Source organism: Podarcis melisellensis (assembly GCF_964234715.1).
Source record: "Podarcis melisellensis genome assembly, chromosome: Z".
NCBI classification, from domain to species: Eukaryota; Metazoa; Chordata; class Lepidosauria; order Squamata; family Lacertidae; genus Podarcis; species Podarcis melisellensis.
In genome coordinates, this window is record NC_138547.1 from 48,797,774 (window position 1) to 48,816,896 (window position 19,123).

A 19,123-nucleotide genomic window follows, 5' to 3' on the forward strand; every position below is an offset into this window, starting at 1 on the left:
CGCAGCCTGAAGGGCAAGAAGGCAGAGTGACTCTACCTGCAGCTGATCAGCCTTCAGAGACAGAGAGGAGAAGGCACTGATGAGAACCAGCTGGCTCTGGTCTTCTTAAACAGAGCTCTCAGCAGCAGTCAGATGCTGGAAACAACGCCTGTGGTTCCCAACACTACTTTGCTGCTTTCTGCTCTCCATCTGGACCCTTTGGCCTGTGTTCATCTGGATTCCCTGACCTCTGAACTGTCTGACTTCATATGTGGTTTCTGCTCTCAAGGAAGTGTTCCTCAGAGACTCCTGGCCCCTGCTTGCCCAGCAACAGGATTCAGACAGGGCCTCAACACATAGGCACCACGTTGAGGACTCTTGGACCAATATTCTATGCACTGACTAGCAGTGCCTCTCCAGAGCTTCTTCAGGCATAAAAGGTGCTTCCCATGATCTGCTACCTTTCTCAGAGGTGGTAGACGTTTATGGAACCTGCTACCACTGGAGGCAACAATGGCCACCACCTAGGATGGTTTCAGAAGAGGATTGATTGGACAAGCTCATGGTAGATAGGCCACTAGCCACAACGGCTCTGCTCTGCTTCCATGGTCAGTAATGCTTCTGGATACCACTTCCTGGGAGCATCAGGCAGGGAGACGGGTGGTGTTGCTCTCGGGTCCTGCTTGTGGACCGGGTGGCCACTGAAAACAAGATGATGGAGGAGATGGACAACTGGACTGATCCAGCAGTCTCTTATTCTGTTCTTCCTTATCCTTTTAACTGGAGGTGCTCTCAGGGGTTGAACCAGGGAGATCTTACTTAGTGTGCAAAGCTATTCCTTCTGCCTCTGAGCCACAGCCCTTTCCCCCCAGATGCACCGTAAAGGGCTTTCTGTTGTGGACAATGAGTCCACCACCACTGAACCCTAGGAAAGTGGTGGCTGAAACAACGGCAAGCATGTCTGTCTCCTGCATCCCCACCAGCAGCAAGAGAGGAGCAGTAGCCAGGGTAGCTGCAAAGCAGGTAAAACATTTGCTACCACCTCCCTTGCTCTGCTTTGCTACTGCTTCCCACCAAAGGGAGAGGAAAGGTGCTGGACACTCCCTGGAGGAGGACCCTGGATTCACTTACCACTGATTTGCAGCAGCTGGGCTAATGCCAGACTTGGGGGTGGCCAGGTTAAGGGAATTGTTGGTTGCTGTGAATGGTTTTTGTTCTGGGGGAGAGGGGGGACCGCAGTTTCGTTTATCTGCTCATCAGTGGGTGAGAGTATTGCTTTGCTTGCTGTTTGACTATTGCTAACGTTGCTTGTTACTGTTTACAGGACTTGTGTGTCGTTTTTGTTTTTCCATAAGTTGTGTGTTAGATGAAGTGGTAAGGTATTATATGATTTTTCCACCTTGCCCGCCTACCTTGACAAATGTTATTATGCATGTGCACATATTTTCTTTAACATAAGTTGCTTAGAGAGCCTTGGATGAAAAGTTACTAGTAAATAAATATAATGCAAAACATTCCTTTTTAACCAGGACTTTGGCTGGTTTATCATTTTAAACCCCCCCCCCCCAAAAAAAACCCCACCTTAGACTGAGTTTTAGCACAAATGAAAAGTTAAAACAAATCATTATTTCCTGATGAATAGCCTTTGGAGTATAATGTAACTTAAATAGAAAACGATCTTTAGAAAGGTTTTTCCTCCAAAAGGATTTTATTTTAAAAATCCAGTTTAAATTTTAAAAAATCTGATTTAAATAAAAAATCCTTTTTTGATATATATATTTTAAAAATCATTGGTTTTTATCCACCCTGCTTTTATTTTCTATACTGTAATCTTTTAATGTGAACCACCCTGAGATCTTTGGATATAGGGCGGTATATAAATTCTATCAACAACAACAACAACAACAACAACAACAACTCACCACAGACACCTTGCCAACCACGTCCCTTGCCACGGCCAGGCCTTGTGCGAAGGTGCGTGCTGCCACAAACGCCCGTGTCACCTGGAGCTTCAGCTTGCGGGGCACATCCCCAAAGGGCTTGAGCTGCTCCGTGTACTTGCTGACACACACCAGGTACTCGTCAGAGAAGTGGTACTGGGGGTTGACCAGGCGGAACATGCGCTCCAGCAGCCGGACCCAGAAGTCGTTGAGCATCTCCTCCAGGTTGACGCTGCCGCCTGTGTAGTAGCGCTTCAGCTCCACAAAGAGGTCCTTAAACATTTCTGAATTCTGCATGTACAGGAGGCCGTAAGTCCTTACAAACATGTCATTCAAGGATTTCTCGGCGTTCTCGAGAAGCTCTCTGAAGAATTCTGCAGGGAAGGGGAGAATTGGTTCACAGAATCATGGAATTGTAGGGCTGCAAAGGGTCGCCTGGCCCAGCTCCCTACAATGCAGGAATCGCAGCCGAAGAACCCCAGTGGACTATGCACAAGAGGGCAAGCTTCCAATGTGTCTCCAAAGCTTTGGGTGTAATAAACAAAGCTCAATTTTAATCTAGGAGGGACTGCAAATTAGGGCCACACGTTTTTATTTTGACGGGTATGGGCAGGGGGGGGACTGTTTAGGACAAGGGTCAGAAGCCTCTTTTGGGCCTCTTTTGCTGCGGAGGCCTCAGAGGACACAAAATGACCGCAGCATCAAAAAGAGCAGATAAAGAGACACAACCACAAAATGGTGCAGGCATGTCTCCACCATCTCCCACTCCACATCAATGGCCACTAATATGCTTTATTCACAGAGAAGCTCTTTGCATCTCTCCTCTGAATTAAAGCTGGCCCTTCCTCTGGATAACAGGTCACAGCAGATGTCATCCTTAGTCATCGTTTCTCTTCGACATCTGAATGTGAAAGAGAACACCTGAATACTTCAGCTAGAGTTAAAGACTGGCTGAAAGCAAGGTTATGATTCCATCCACAATTTGCAAACCACAGTTTGCATTAAATGTGGTTAAGAATTCTATCTGCCCCAGACTTCCGGGTTTGGCACCATCGGTAATGGCTGAATTCCTCTGACTAAGAGGAATTTGCTCCGTGAAAATCGGGTCTGGCCGCTACGGCGAAAGCGGAGACCCTTCAGAAATCACAGGCGGGCAAAGCCTGTGAACGCGGGATTCGGCGGGCACCCTCAGCGCCTCCCCTACTCGCGGGGAAACCTGTTCGTGGGGCTCCGTAGCGAAGTAGGGTGAGCAGCACGGTGCTGTGAATCGACTGCTCTTTCCACGGAGTGAAGCCGCATAGCCGTTGCCAGAGAGCACTGACTTTTTCCTATGAACAATTGGATTTAAAAAGATACTACCCGTGAGTAGAACAATTGGATTTTAAAGATACTATTTGAAAATAGAACAAATTGGAACTTTTAAAAGAAGAAGCTTTAATTCGGAATTGTAGCGGGGAGGCATAAACAGGAAGTCCGCCTTCCGCTTTTGTAGACAGAACAAAGCAAAGAGGCTGCAAGCTAGAGTCTTGGAGAGCCGACTGGAAAGGATTAAAATATCAACTTCTAAAATAGAAAACTCCCCCCTGGAGCAGAAGAAGAGGGGGGAGAAGTTTTGGACTATTTATACCTGCGAGAGAGAGGGAAGGAAATTAAAACTCCACTGCTCAGAACCTGGGAACGGGCTGCAAATTAGACAATAAGGCTGCCGTGTTTGGAATGCGCTCTGACTGTAAGCTGTCAAAAGAGAGATACATTGTGTCTAACTGTTTCTAATTGCTCCCTCTGATTTTAAAGGGGGGGGAGTAACGGAAAATTGAAACTATTTTTTTTTTGAGTTATGCTTTAAAAGGAGATATTTTGGATAAATACAAGTATAGACTGCAACTGTTTCCCCCTAGAGGCAGTTGTGGAAACTGTAATAAGAACTGGACCAGGGGAATTTTCCATTAGAAAGATAAAACTGCCTGACTGTGGGATTGACCTTGGACTTTTTGAGTGTTATGGCAAATGGGAAAGAAAAAGTAGATTTATCAACAATGAGATCTGGGAAGCCTTGGCAGTGAAGAGCGTCAGCATCCGGTCCTTCTGCCTCATCTGAAGCTGTACCAACTCAACCTAAACAAAGAGGAATGTCATCAGAAGAGGCTTTAGCGATGGTGCTAGGTAAGATAAATGAATCTTTGGAAAAACTCAGTAAAAAAGTAGATGAGACAAATGTAAAAGTCGATGCATCAAATGCCAAGGTGGATGCTGCAAATGCCAAAATTGATATAAATACAGAAAGTATTTTCTATTTAAAGTATAAATAGTCTGGGACAAAAGGTGAATACTAACATAGAAGCAATACAGAAACTGATACAGGACTCTGCCTCGACTTGTCAAATTGCAGAGGAAGCTAAGGAAAAAGTGGATGCTGTGGAAGTTAAAGTAACACAACTGGAAACAAAAAGAGTCCCAGATATACAGAGACAAGTTGAGGATAACAGGCTGATTCTTTCTATGATTGAGCTCAAGGAAAAACAGAGGAACTTGAGGATTAGAGCCGTACCCGAATTGGAGAAAGATAGCTTGATAGAATTTCTTACGCAGGAATTCGCAGAGTTTTGGAAGTTGGATTTGGAACAAGGAGTGAAAATCGTGAGTGCCTTTAGGCTCGGAAGAGGAGGGAAGAAGAATAGAGTAAGAGACTGTTTGATTACCCTTCGATCCAAAGAAGAGAGAGATAAAATTTTGGGTTGGCACTTCCAGAAACCTTTGGGAATATTGCAGTCAAGAGTGGAAATATTTAAAGATATCCCGAAATATCTTTTGGACCTTAGGTCCAACTTTGGAGATTTGGTTGCTCTGCTGAGAAAGAATAGAATCATATTTAGGTGGGAATTTCCTCAAGGCCTATCCTTTAGCTTTAAAGTAAGGAAAATAAAAATAAGAACAGTTGAAGATAAAGACAAATTTTTGAGCACCTACGAGGAGGATCTACAGAAGGGACTTGGAAAAGAACCAGGAGCATCGGACCAAGGATCACCAGACAGAGAATTAGAGCAAAGAGCACTGGACAAAAGATCACCCATACTGGACTTAGCAAAGCTAAATTTTGGATTGGATTACCCAGCGAAAGGGATACCAGCACCACCATCAGAGCAAGAACAAGCACTGGGCGCAGTTGGAGGAGACTTAAAGTAACTACATCATGGCACTGCAAACATTAAGCTGGAATGTTAATGGGATGAACTCCCCTGAGAAAAGACGAAGAGTCTTTCATGTACTAAAAAAGGAACAATTGGACTTGATTTGCTTACAAGAAACACATGTGATAAGGCTACACAGGAAAATATTGGTAAATAAAAGATTGGGACAGGAATTTATTTCATCAGACAAAGTAAAAAAAAGAGGAGGAGTACTTTACGCAAAGGAGAGCCTATCACTGAAATTTCTTTTTAAAGATGATCAAGGAAGATTTGTGGCAATTGAAATCCAATCACAAGGAGAGAAGTTTTTGATATTAGGTATCTACGCACCAAATGAGGGGAAATCGGAATTTTTTAAGAAGTTACATGAGACTCTGATGGACTATATGGACTATAATATGATTTTGATGGGGGATATGAATGGAGTGGTGTCTACAAACATGGATAAAGCACAGAGACAGGTAGCTACTAAGGATGGTAGATTGCCAAAGACTTTTTTCAATATGACGGACAATATGGACTTAGTTGATATTTGGAGAATTAAAAACCCTTTAGGAAGAGAGGGAACCTTCTTCTCTGAGGCCAAAATGACATGGACAAGAATTGACCAAATTTGGGTAACTAGAGGGCTGGTTCCAAAGACTAGAAAGGTGGAAATATGCCCTAAAATGTGCTCCGACCATAATGCTGTAAAGATGGAATTGAAACTAACCCCAACTGGTTCCTTCAGATGGAGGATGAATGACACATTGTTTAGGAACGAAGAAGTGACTAAGAAGGCCCAAAAAACTTTGAGAGACTACTTTGAGATAAATATGAATACCACTGTAGAAAAAGAGTAATTTGGGACGCAAGTAAAGCGATCATGAAATGATTTTTGATACAACAGAGTGCGATCCAAAAGATGAGTCCAAAATTGAGAAAAAAGATAAGATCTTGGAGAAAATAAATGAAGGAGAGAAGAAACTGAGAGCGAAGCCAAAATCACAGGATAGAATGGAAAATTAAACAGATGAGACAAAAGACATTTGAATCGGCAAACAAATGTGGAAAACTACTGGCTTGGCAAATGAAAAAAAGACAGAAACTTAATACTATTACAAATTTGGAAGTAGAAGGGAAAAATATACAGAATCCAGTGGAGATTAGAAAGTGTTTCCAGAGGTATTTTAAACAATCATATACACAGGAAACTCAGAAACAAATGGATATAGACAGTTTTTTGAAAATAAATGGACTACAAAAAAATCTCTCAAGAAAATAAGTTAATGCTGAATTACAAAATAACGGAGCAAGAGATAGAAGGGGCCATCCAGAATATGCAATTGGGTAAGGAAGCTTATATTATACTTATACCGAAAACAGAGTCTGAGAAGACACAGCTTAAGAATTACCGCCGCATATCTTTGCTTAATGTGAATTACAAAATCTTTGCAGACATTTTGGCTAAGAGATTAAAAAAGTTATTAATAGAAGAAATTCATAAAGATCAAGCTGGCTTTCTCCCGGGTAGACACTTGTCGGACAACACGAGGAATACAATTAACATTTTAGAAAAATTACAAGTGAATATTAACACTAAAGCAGTTTTGATATTTGTGGACGCGGAGAAAGCCTTTGATAATATTTCTTGGAGTTTTATGAAGAAAAACTTACAGGGGATGGGGGTTGGTCAAGGTTTTGAAAACAGTATAGGGGCAATCTATTCAGAACAAAAGGCTAAATTAATCATGAATAATGTAGTGACGGAAGAATTTAAGATAGAGAAAGGAACACAACAAGGTTGCCCAATCTCTCCATTGCTTTTTATATCGGTCCTGGAGGTTCTTTTAAACATGATTAGAAGGGACCAAAGAGTTAAAGGTGTACAAGTTGGAGCTAAACAGTACAAACTAAAAGCATTTGCTGATGATTTGGTATTGACATTACAGGAGCCAGAATCTAGTACCAAAAGAGTACTGGAATTGATTCAAGAATTTGGACAAGTAGCGGGATTCAAGTTGAATAAGATGAAAACCAAAGTCCTAGAGAAAAATTTAACAGGGTTGGAGAGAGAAAGGTTCCAGAAGGAGACAGGGTTAACACTGGTTAAGAAAGTGAAATATTTAGGGGTTAACATGAGTGCTAAAAATGTGAATCTGTTTAAGGATAACTATGAAAGTGGATGGAAGTGAAAAAGGATTTAGAAATATGATCAAACCTGAAGTTATCATTGCTAGGCCGAATTGCTGCGATAAAGATGAATGTATTGCCAAGGATGTTGTTTTTGTTTCAAACATTGCAAATATTAGATAAAATGGAGTGTTTCAAGAAGTGGCAGAGAGATATTTCTAGATTTGTCTGGCAGGGCAAGAAACCTCAAATTAAATTTAAGATATTAACTGATGTTAAGGAAAGAGGTGGATTTGCCCTGCCAGACTTAAAACTTTACTATGAATCAGCCGCTTTTTGCTGGCTGAGAGAATGGATGCTTCTTGAGAACACTGATGTGTTGGATTTAGAAGGTTTCAACAATGTTTTTGGGTGGCATGCATATTTGTGGTATGATAAGGTCAAAGCACATAAAACGTTTAAAAACCATATTGTCAGAAAAGCACTGTTTAATGTCTGGATGAGATACAAGGATTTGTTAGAAAATAAAACCCCAAGATGGTTGTCACCAATGGAAGCAAAAGCTCAGAAAAAACTCAATATGGAGGCCAAATGGCCGAAATATTGGGAAATTCTGGAACAAGAGGGAGACAGATTAAAACTGCAGTTTTGAAAAATTAAAAAATAGAGTGCGAGATTGGCTTCATTATTATCAGATAATGGAGGCATATAATTTGGACAAAAAATTGGCTTCCAAGTGGAAAAATCAAAACTGGAAACAGAACTGTTAGATCCCTAAACTAAGAATTTGTCAAGAATGTATAACTTGCTGTTGAAATGGAATACTTAGGATGAAATGGTGAAATCTGCTATGATTAAATGGGCACAGGATGTTGGGCATAACATTATGATGGCTGACTGGGAACAGTTATGGACCACAGGTATGAAGTTAATGGCATGTAATGCCTTAAGAGAAAATATAATGAAAATGATCTACAGGTGGTACATGACACAAGTCAAGCTTGTGAAAATTTATCATTTGCCCAATAATAAATGTTGGAAATGTAAAGAGACTGAAGGTACATTCTTTCACCTTTGGTGGACATGCCCAAGGATTAAGGCTTTCTGGGAGATGATCTATAATGAAATGAAAAAAGTATTTAAATATACCTTTCTGAAGAAACCAGAGGCCTTTCTCCTGGGCATGGTCGGCCAATTGGTGCCAAAGAAGGACAGAACTTTCTTTATGTATGCTACAACAGCAGCAAGAATACTTATTGCAAAGTATTGGAAGACACAAGATCTACCCACTCTGGAAGAATGGCAGATGAAGGTGATGGACTATATGGAACTGGCGGAAATGACTGGCAGAATCTGAGACCAGGGAGAAGAGACGGTGGAGGAAGATTGGAAGAAATTTAAAGACTATTTACAAAAGTATTGTAAGTCAATGAATGTTAGAATGATGTTGGAATGAATTTATGTGACTCTAGCAGAAATGTAACAAAGATTTAAGAAAAATAGACTGTTAATTGGTGAAAGGAAGGAAAGTAAGCTTATATTAGTATCAAGAAAAATTCTCAGGACAAAAATTTGAAAAGAGGGAAAGGATTTGCTGAAATGGATAATTGACTTAGAATACAAGAAAGGGAGGTGTGAGGAGGTCAGGGAAATAAGCTAATGAAAGGAAAGTAATGGGAAGATTTGTTTCCTTTTCCTTTTCTTTTTTTTTCCTTCTGGATTCTTCTTTTTGCTTACTGATTTTTCTTTTTTCCTTTTTGTATTTTATTTTTTCTTGTTTAAAAGGATTTTTTTTTATTTCTCTTTTTGTACTTTTAAAACTTTAATAAATATCTTATTAAAAAAAATTCTATCTGCCCAGAGGCAGCATGCATATAATAGCCTTCCTCCAATAGTACAAAAAGGTACACATTTGATCATCATCTTCCCTCCAATCAATTTTAAGTCTTGCAGACTCCCAGAGATGCAGCAAGGTGATGGGTGTTCTCTACCAAATGTGGCCTTCCCATAAATCAAAAAGTGGGACAGAGCAAAGTTTCTGAAAAACGAAATACCAGACCCTCAGGGTGGAGAGGCAGAAGCTGCCTTCCACTCTGGGAAGATTTATGCTCTCCTGCAAGTTATTATTTCTGCAGCACCCAATATCATCCAGGAGTAACACAACAATGGGACACACACATGCCTACCTGAGCATCATAAAGAATACAAGATGAAAGGTGAAGGGGATTGGAAAGAGCGCCCTCTGCGACCCCGTCGAAACCGGGCCCCTTGGTTTACTGAGGAGCTCCGGAAAATGAAGCGGGATCTCAGACGGCTAGAGCGAGTATGGCAACGGACTCGTGACGGAGCCTCAAGAACATCTTATAGGACGCTTATGAAAGCCTATGAGATGGCTATGAAAGCTGCTAAGAAATCTTACTTCGCAGCTTCCATTGCATCCGCTAGCTCTCACCTGGCACAGCTTTTTAAAATAATTAGGTCAATAATGTCCTTAGGAGGGCAACCAAATTTAAGCACAAATTTGACCCACAGCTGTGAGGCATTCGCGAGTTTTTTTGCAGAGAAAGTCCTGTTGCTCCGCCATGACCTCCCTGCCAATTTAGATACAGTGACTGAACTAGAGGCCCCTTGACTGACTTCAGGTCCAGTGTTGGACCATTTCGATCGGATACTCCCTACTGATGTGGATAGATTCCTCCAAGTTTGTAGGCCCACCACCTGCCTCCTTGATCCGTGCCCGTCTTGGCTGATTAGGGAGTGTCCAGATGTTGCGCGGTCCCCCCTGGTTGAAATTATCAATTTGTCCCTTGACACGGGGACATTCCCAGGGGAACTGAAGGAAGCAGTGGTGTGTCCACTCTTAAAAAAAACTTCATTAGATCCCTTATACCTATCCAATTACCGCCCAGTTTCAAATCTTCCATACCTGGGTAAGGTAATTGAGAGAGCGGTTGCTGAACAGCTTGGTAGGTTTCTGGAGGAAACATCGGCATAGATCCATTTCAGTCCAGTTTCCGTCCTGGTTTTGGGACGGAGATGGCTCTGGTTGCCCTAACAGATGATCTCCGTAGACAACTGGACGGGTCAGGACTGCTGATCCTTTTAGATTTGTCAGCAGCCTTTGACATGGTCGATCATGATCTTCTGGACCACCGCCTCGCAGACGTGGGGATACAGGGCATAGCCCGTAACTGGTTGTGCTCTTTTATCTCTGGTCGGGGACAGAGGGTGGCACTAGGGAGGGAAATGTCGTCGCGCCACTCCTTGGTGTGTGGAGTGCCGCAGGGCGCAATTCTCTCCCCGATGCTTTTTAACATCTTTATGCACCCCCTTGCCCAGATTATCAGGAGCTTTGGGCTGTCACCAATATGCTGATGACACTCAGCTCTATCTGCTGATGGATGGCCACACTAACTCGGCCCCGAACACACTGACCAGATGCTTGGAAGCTGTGGCTGGATGGTTTCGTGGGAGCCGACTGAAACTAAATCCTTCGAAGACGGAGGTCCTATGGATAGGTCGGGATGGCATGGGGATGAGGGACCAACTCCCTTCTCTTGCGGGGGCCCAATTAGTGCCATTGCCTTCCGTTAAGAGTTTGGGTGTAATCCTTGACGCCTCCCTTTCCATGGAGGCGCAAGTTACAGCAACAGCCAAGGCGACATTTTTCCACCTTCGCCGCATCAAGCAGTTGGTCCCTTACCTTTCCCGCCCCGACCTGGCCACAGTGATCCATGCGACGGTCACCTCCAGGCTTGACTACTGTAATTCGCTCTATGTGGGGCTGCCCTTGAAGCTGTCCCAGAAGCTCCAGTGGGTGCAGAATGCTGCAGCGAGGCTCCTCACGGGGTCTCTGCCATGGGAGCATATTCACCCAGTGCTTTTCAAGCTGCACTGGCTCCCGGTGGAGTACAGGGTCAGATTTAAGGTGCTGCTTTTGACCTTTAAAGCCCTTCACGGCCTAGGACCCTTGTACCTACGGGACCGCCTCTCCCGGTATGCCCTACGGAGGACCCTAATGTCCATATAGAGCAACACCCTAGTGGTCCCGGGCCCTAAGGAAGTTAGATTGGCTTCAACCAGAGCCAGGGCCTTTTCAACTCTGGCTCCGGCCTGGTGGAACGCTCTGCCTCATGAGACCAGGGCCTGCAGGATCTGATTTCTTTCCGCAGGGCCTGTAAGACAGAGTTGTTCCGCCTGGCCTTTGGCTTGGAGCCAATTTGATTCCCTCCCTCTCTTTTTTCCCCTTCTTTCTTTTCCTTCTCCTCCTGCGATGAGGCTACATTTTAATATTTTAATGTTCCATTATTTTAATGTTGTATTTTATTTTTGTTTTTAAGTTGTAATCATTCATCTTGTTTTTATTATTGCTTGTAAGCCGCTCTGAGCCCGGCCTTGGCTGGGGAGGGCGGGGTATAAATACATAAAATATTATTATTATTATTATTAAAGGAAAGAGGGAGACTCTGCCCAAACTGGGAAAATGGAGGTCACCCAATCCAAAAGAAAGTCCTTCGTGCAATGCATAGTTAAACTATGGAATTCCCTCCCCCAGGAGACAGTGATGGGCACCCACTTGGATGGCTTTGTAGAAGGACCAGACAAATTCTTGGAGGGGGGGCTATTGGTGGCTACTAGCCAGGGTGGCCATGCTCTGCCTCCACAGCTGGAGGCAGAAATACATCTGAATACGAGTTGCTGGAAGCCATGGGAGGGTGGAGGTGCTGGGTCTTCCTTGATGGTTTGCCAAAGACAGCTGTTTGGTCACCATGACTGCAGAATACTGGACCAGATGGACTGTTGGGGCCTGATCCACCAGGGCTCTTCTTGTGTTCTTATTGTTCAATGCACCACAATTTCCTTCCCCTCTGATTGTTTTTGAATGCATTTTCTTCTCTCTGGGGGAGAACACATGGGGGGGATTCTTCAGCACAACCCTAGACCCAGATTCTTGCTGATCACTTGCCATGGACTGGGTGGATGCAGAGTAGAGTCAGCAGCTGGTGAACCCCCAAGGAATAAAGGCTCAGGACCCGGGGAGTGGTGGTGGGGTGACAGTGAGTGGCCACAGGGAGAAGACGTGGGGGGGGGAGGTGTTGGAAGCAGAAAGAGGCTATGGCAGAGAGCAGAGCAGAATCAGAGACAGAAGTGGAGAGGCCAAGAAGCCGATATGAGTCAGGCTGCTGAAGAAGCCAGGGAATTTCCTCTTCCTGCTGTGACCTGCTCCCCTCCCAGAACCCACAGAGGTATGAAGAGGGCAGAGCAGAGACAAACAAGGCATTGGAGTGTCAGACTGTTTGGGATGGACCCAGGGGAGGAGGAGACAGAGAGCTGCAGGAAGGCAGGGACATCCCCACAACTGCCTCATAGGGGCAAGTTATACTGTGAAGAGGCCTGGGATGTGTTGTTTCTTTGAATACAGGGTTAACTTCACTGACACCTTGTGGGTTATTGCTGACTTGCTCCCAATCCCCGCCTTAACACCATCACCTGTTAGAGGGGAACCTGGGGCAGATGCCAAGGGTGGGCACTGTCCAGGGTGCCAGCAGACACCCCAAAGTGCCACATATAGATTCCTGGACACAGAAAACCTTAAATGTTTTAATAGGTGCAACTTCATACACAAAAAGCCAGATCAGCTGATTCAAACTGAAAAAGGAATCCAGACCTAGGGATTGCTCTTGGGAGTGTCTCACATCATGCCTAGAAAATGCAACGTAGCAGAACTGCCACCCCCATCCCAAAAATGAGATAAAAGGTGCGAGATTTCCACAGCCCCAGCTCTGTGGTCAGAAGGCACAGCGGGGTTTATTTTGGGGGGGAGTTCATACGAGACTCAAAGAAAGCTCAACAAGTAACATTAATACCATCATAATACCAGCAGCGTAATAATCTTAAAAAGTGTCTAATGTGGGACAGATGTCTGTAACAGAAAGCATGATTCTGTTTTCGCAGAGTTTCTATGCAATGTTACCTTTTCCCATCTGTCCTGTACATAACTACTTTATGATTTAATATCGTTCAAAAAAGGAGGGTGGGGTGAAGAAGGAAGGTCAATAGGTTTGGAATTCCCAGACTTCTTGTGTGCAGTCCTGATGGTTCCCTGTTGCACAGACTACTGCACTCCTCAAAAACAAAAGCCCCCCTGGGAAGGACGGTAGAAACCAATTATTTCCTCCAGGGCACTGGATATCTGGCATTCTGTCCTGTGCCTTTTTGTGACTCATGTTCAATAAATAAAATTTTAATAAAACATGCCTCTGCGCTGGGATCCTCAAAGGAGGCAGTATTTACTTTAAAAGTTGTTAGAAGCAGGAGCAGGAAAAAGAGAGTCTTTGGCTCGGTTTGAATTTAAACCTTGTTAAAATGTATGAAGTATGTTGGAGTTCAAATTTTTTAAGTCTTCAAAGTGCTCCAGTACAAACAAAGTCAGAAGATTTTCGGGATGGGGTGGGGTTCAAGGAGGGGGAATCACTGAAGTGCATTTTTTAAAAGGTGTTCTTTATTAACACAGTTCTGGGCTTGGAGCTTGACTGAGCAGCAGAAAGCACAGCAACTTTCAGAGTGCAGGAGGAGGAAAACGACCCCTAGGGGAAAAAAGGATTTTATTTTGACACCCGCCTCCCAACACATCCTCTGTCCAGTATCAGCACGAACTTCTCTGCTGGTTCTCATGCCCGGCATTTCCTGTCTACAATTTTCTCTCACTCTTGTGCGCATTTAATATATACTATAGAGAATGGCTGGGGGGTATGTATTAACTTCTTCTTCTTCTTTTTTGTATGTATTAATTTCTAATTCATTTAATCCTTCTGAAAGCTCACCTTGTTCACCTCTCTTTCTTTCTCTTTTATACCTGCCCCCTCCCCCCCTACTGCAGAACTTTTAATAGGAATAGGAAGGCCAGAGAACACCAGAGAAGGCCAGCTACACCCTTGGAAGCATAGCTGGAAAAGGTTTATGACAAAACTGGTTTTGAAAATGATGCTGTTAAAACACCTCCATCTTCTAATCCAAAGAGCAGAAGCCTGGGTTACTTAAGAGATTTCTGGCATTATGGACGGAGCTCAGTTATTTGTATCAGTGTTAAGAAATAACAAAACAAAACATCTATATATGTAATAAAACATATACACCGCTCAACTGTAAAATCAACAATAACAATGACAACAACTCAAAGAGGTTTACTTACAGAGATTTGTTTTGTGCTATAAGTCTGTTTCAACTTTGTGTGCCACTTAGAGGTCCTTTACTTGGAGGAAAAGTGGGTAAATAAATAAATAAATAAATAAATCTGGGTAGGTTGGCCTGAACAAAATGTGTCTTTGCCAGGTGTAGAAAAGAGTACAGTGAAAGCACCTGCCTGACGTCAACAGGCAGGGAGTTCCAAAGTGTGGGTTCTGCCACACTAAAACATGCCAGAAAGAACACAGCTGCTAATTCCTTGAAGACTGAAGGGGCAAACCATAAGGACAAAGACAGGATGTGGAATTGGTGCACTAGAACAGTTTCCTTCAGATGTTGATGGAATACAACTAACATCATCCACGCAAAAGTGAAGGGTGATGGGAGTTGTAGTCCTCCCAAGTTGGAAACCCCAGGTGGTCAAACCCTGAACTGGGTAATCCAATACCTTACACACAGTCAAGCCATTGGTCCAGTGTTGTCTGCAAATGTGGTGTTGCTTGTGGAGAATGGGAGTTGGGGGGCACCAAGTTGACAAAGGCAAGTCTAAGCTGATTGGCAGCAATTCTCTTGCATATCAGGCAGGAGTCTCTCCCAGCCCTGCCTGGGGATGCCAGGGATTGAACCTGGAACCTTCTGCAGAGACCATGGGTAGACAAACTAAAGCCCTTCTCAATCTGGCCCGCGGACAGTCCGGAAAGCAGCGTGTTTTTACATGAGTAGACCGTGTCCTTTTATTTAAAATGCATCTCTGGGTGATTTGTGAGGTATAGGAATTCGTTCGATTATTATTTTCCCCCAAAAAATAGTCCGGCCCCCAACAAGGTTTGAGGGACGGTGGACCAGCCCCCTGGTGAAAAAGTTTGCTGACCTCTGGCATAGACAATGTTACTGTTAGGTGGATTTTTGGCTGGTTGACTGACCGAATCCTATGTACTCCCATCTGGAGGGAGCCAGGTTGGGAGAGACTGGCATAAGTTGCATCCTTGTTAGAAGCATAGAATTGTAGAGTTGGAAGGGACCCTCCTGCAATGCAGGAATCTCAGCTCAAACATCCTGGACAGATGTCCATCCAAGCTCTGCTTATAAACCTCCAAGGAAGGAGAGCCCCCCCCCCACCTTCCATCCCACTCTCAAACAGCTCTTGCTGTCAGAAAGTTCTTCCTGATGCAAATAGCAGCATTGGTTCTTCCTGAAAGGCAAGACTTTGCTACTGTTTCTCCTGGTTAGGTATAAATTCTCTCCCTCTCATGGTTTGTTGGCTGATTAATGAGCCACAACGTGGCCCAGGAATAACCCCTCTGACCTTGAGGGGAGGGAGAGAATGGAGGTGGGGGCAGGGAGGCTGGTCTGCTATCTTGACAGGTTGAAGGGCAAAATGAATTAACACCTTTCTTTTGTCTTGGAAATTGGGCTTGTTCTCAAACAAAAGTTGTGCTTTAAGGGATTACACTTTTCTTGTTTTATGGCATTGTAAAGGCCTGATCAGCGCTGCAGTGGGTGCTCTGGGTGGGGGAGACCAACACAAACAATGTTTTCTCTGCCTCAGCTTAAAGGTGGACTTCCATTGATACCCTGAACTATTTACAGCCTGTTCTAAATGTTTAAGTTTAGATTAGAAGAACAAAAAGTCACCCTGCTTGACATTCTACAAGGTCATGGAGAACAATAGGTCTCTGCTCTGAGCCTGCATGTCCAGGAAGCGTGAACAGTGACTCTGATCTACAACCCTTGTTGGACTCCCAACTCCTATCAGCCAACAGGGTCAATGGCCGGTGGTGAAGAGAACTGTTGTCCAGTAAAACCTAGAACATCACAATTCCCCTGTAGAATTATAGGATGGTAGAGTTGAGAGGGTAGAGTTGAGAGGGATGACCCAAAGGGTCATCTAGCCCAGTGTTTCCCAACCTTGTGCCTCCAGCTGTTTTTGAACTACAACTCCCATCATCCCTGACTAGCAAGACCAGTGGCAAGGGATGATGGGAATTGTAGTCCAAAAACAGCTGGAGGCACAAGGTTGGGAAACACTGATCTAGCCCATGGCTAGGCAACCTAAGGCCTGGGGGCTGGATCCGGCCCAATCCCCTTCTCAATCCGGCCTGCAGACAGTCCAGGAATCAGCATGTTTTTACATGAGTAGAATGTGTCCTTTTATTTAAAATGCATCTCTGAATTATTTGTGGGGCATAGGAATTTGTTCATCCCCCTCCCCAAAAAAATATAGCCCGGCCCTCCACAAGGAGTGAGGGACAATGGCCCAGCCCCCTGCTGAAAAAAATTGCTGACTCCCGTTCTAGCCTAACCCCCTGGAATGCAGGAATCAGCAGTGTCTGCGGAAAATTAACATGGGGGGACTTCATCAAAAGCCCTACTGAAATCAGGCATTTGCCTTTTCCACCAAGCTCAAAACTATCAAAAGAAAAGAAGTAAGATTTGTCCACCATGCCTTGTTTTTGAGAAGCCCTTGTTGGGTCTTAGTAATCGCAGCATCCTTTTCTAAGTGCTTGCAGCCTGACCATTTAATTATCTGTTCTAGGACCTTTACTGGTATTGACATGAAGCTGACCAGTCAGCAGTTACCTGGCTCTTCTTTTCCCCTCTTTTTGAAGATAGGGACAACATTTGCCAGTCTCCAGCCCGGAGGGACCTCACCTGTTCTCCCAGAATCCTGAAGGATTATAGACAGAGACTCTTGAGATTACATCTGCAAGATCCTTTGGCCCTGGAGATCTGAATGCACTTAGTTCCTATATTGGGCTGCAGCTCCCTCTCTGCATCATTTATTCGGTTATCACAAGGTCCGACTCTGTCACCCAACAGCATTTCTCCATCCCTCATCTACAAAGTGGACCACGTTAGAAATAATGTATTTGGTTGGCTCTTGTATGCTTTTTTAAAAACTGTAGTGAATAGCAACCACCAGTCACCAAATCCAGATCAGGATCAAAGCACCGGAACTCCTGAAGTCTCTCACCACTTGTGTGATGGGGGGGGGGCACCTCTAGTTCAGCATCCTCTTCTGACAGGGGCCATGCAGATGCCTATGGGAAACCCGCAAGCAGGACCCAAGCACAAGAGCCCTCTCACCTCCCATGGCTTCTAGCAACTGGTCTTCGGAAGCAGTGCTGCCTACAACCGTCAAGGCAGAGCAGAGCTTTCATGGAGTGCACACAAACGCTGGCCAATCATTGCTGAACCCAACCAACAGTTTTATGGCAAGTTCCCCCAAGCTGCTGCCCTCTGGCTGCCAGTGGACTTCAACTCCCATCAGCTCTTCCTAGCAGAGCCTTTCTTTCTTTTTTCTTTCTTTTTAAATAATATTTATTAAAGTTTTAAAGGTTACAAAAAGAAAAAGTAAAAACACCATATTAAACAAAAACAAAACAACACATCACAATAAGGGAAAAAAGAAAAAGAAGAAAACAGAAAAAATAAAATCCATTTAAAAAAACACAACGAACATTCCCATAATTTATCTTTCATTTGCTTGTTTCCTTGACCTCCTCACACCTCCCTTTTTTGTATTCTAGTTCGGTTAACTATTTCAGCAAATCCTTTCCATCTTTTCCAATTTGTGTCCTGTAATTTATATTAATATAATGTAACTTTACTTTCCCTCCTTTCACCAATTAACAGTCTGTTTTTTTCCTAATCCTTTATAACATTTCTGCTAAAACCACATAACTTCATTCCAACATCCTTCTAACACAGAGCCTTTCTTTCTTTTCTTTCCTTCTTTCTTTCTTTTGCGATCCCCTGCAGCCAAGGAAGATGGTCTTCCATGAAGACGGTTTTAACAGTGAGTTCATAAGTGACTGTGGAGGCCAATTCTGGATCCACACGTCCTTCCACAGTGGGGACATTGGTTTCCGGGCAGGAGTTGACCACGGTGTGGATTTGCCAAGCGTGCCTTCCTCCTAACACGTTTTTCCCTTGCATCCTGAGTTCAAGTGTCTTCAAAGCCCATGACACCTTTGGTAAAGGCTATTCTCCAATTGGAGCGCTCACAGGCCAGTGTTTCCCAGTTGTCAATGTTTATACTACTAAAAAAAAAGTCTTTAAACCTCTTCTGTTGGCCACCAGCATTACACTTTCCATTTTTAAGTTTGGGCTGGTCCACGTGAATTCTACTTTCTAACTTACCCCTCTTCTTCTTCTTCTTCTTCTTCTTCTACTACTACTACTACTACTACTATTTTTTAAAGGTCCATACACCTCCCTCTCCTCAAGCACTAGAAAGCCCCAAGAAAGGGCTGCAGCATGTACACAGAAGGTTGACACACACTTACAGAATCTGGAGCAGAGGAGAGAAAAGGCAATGGAGAAAACGCAAAAGCTTTCGGAGCTGTTTGACTTTGCAAAACATGTGTTAGCACTTATGCACACAGGAAGAGAATTCATTCACACAGCGTGAAGAAACTTAAGCTTAAGATGTTACACCCTGTATTGGGGGAGCAGCCTGGGGCATGGAGGGAAGAGTGTAACCCTTTAAAGAGCCAAGAAAAAGGCAGAATTCCTTTTGCTGCTGTTGTTATAGAAAGGATACCCAGTGGAATTCACATCATGAATGACAAGGACTTAGGGCAACAAGACTAGAGCCTTTAACCATCAGCCTTTGCCAAGCTGGTGCCTTGCACATGTTTTTGGGCTACAGCTCCCATCAGATGCTGTGGAAGCTCCTGATGGGAGCTGTAGTCAAAAACATATGGAGGGCACCAA

At 43.8% G+C, this 19,123-nt stretch overlaps 1 protein-coding gene across 1 annotated transcript in view; it reads right to left on the reverse strand.

The window, feature by feature from the left end:
• Window positions 1-19,123, reverse strand: part of GPC4 (glypican 4) — a 100,845-nt gene that overhangs the window by 22,221 nt on the left and 59,501 nt on the right. Inside the window, exon 3 of the mRNA XM_081896965.1 lies at window positions 1,902-2,293. Coding sequence (XP_081753091.1) covers window positions 1,902-2,293 — 392 coding nt within the window. The remainder of the gene's footprint in view (window positions 1-1,901; window positions 2,294-19,123) is intronic.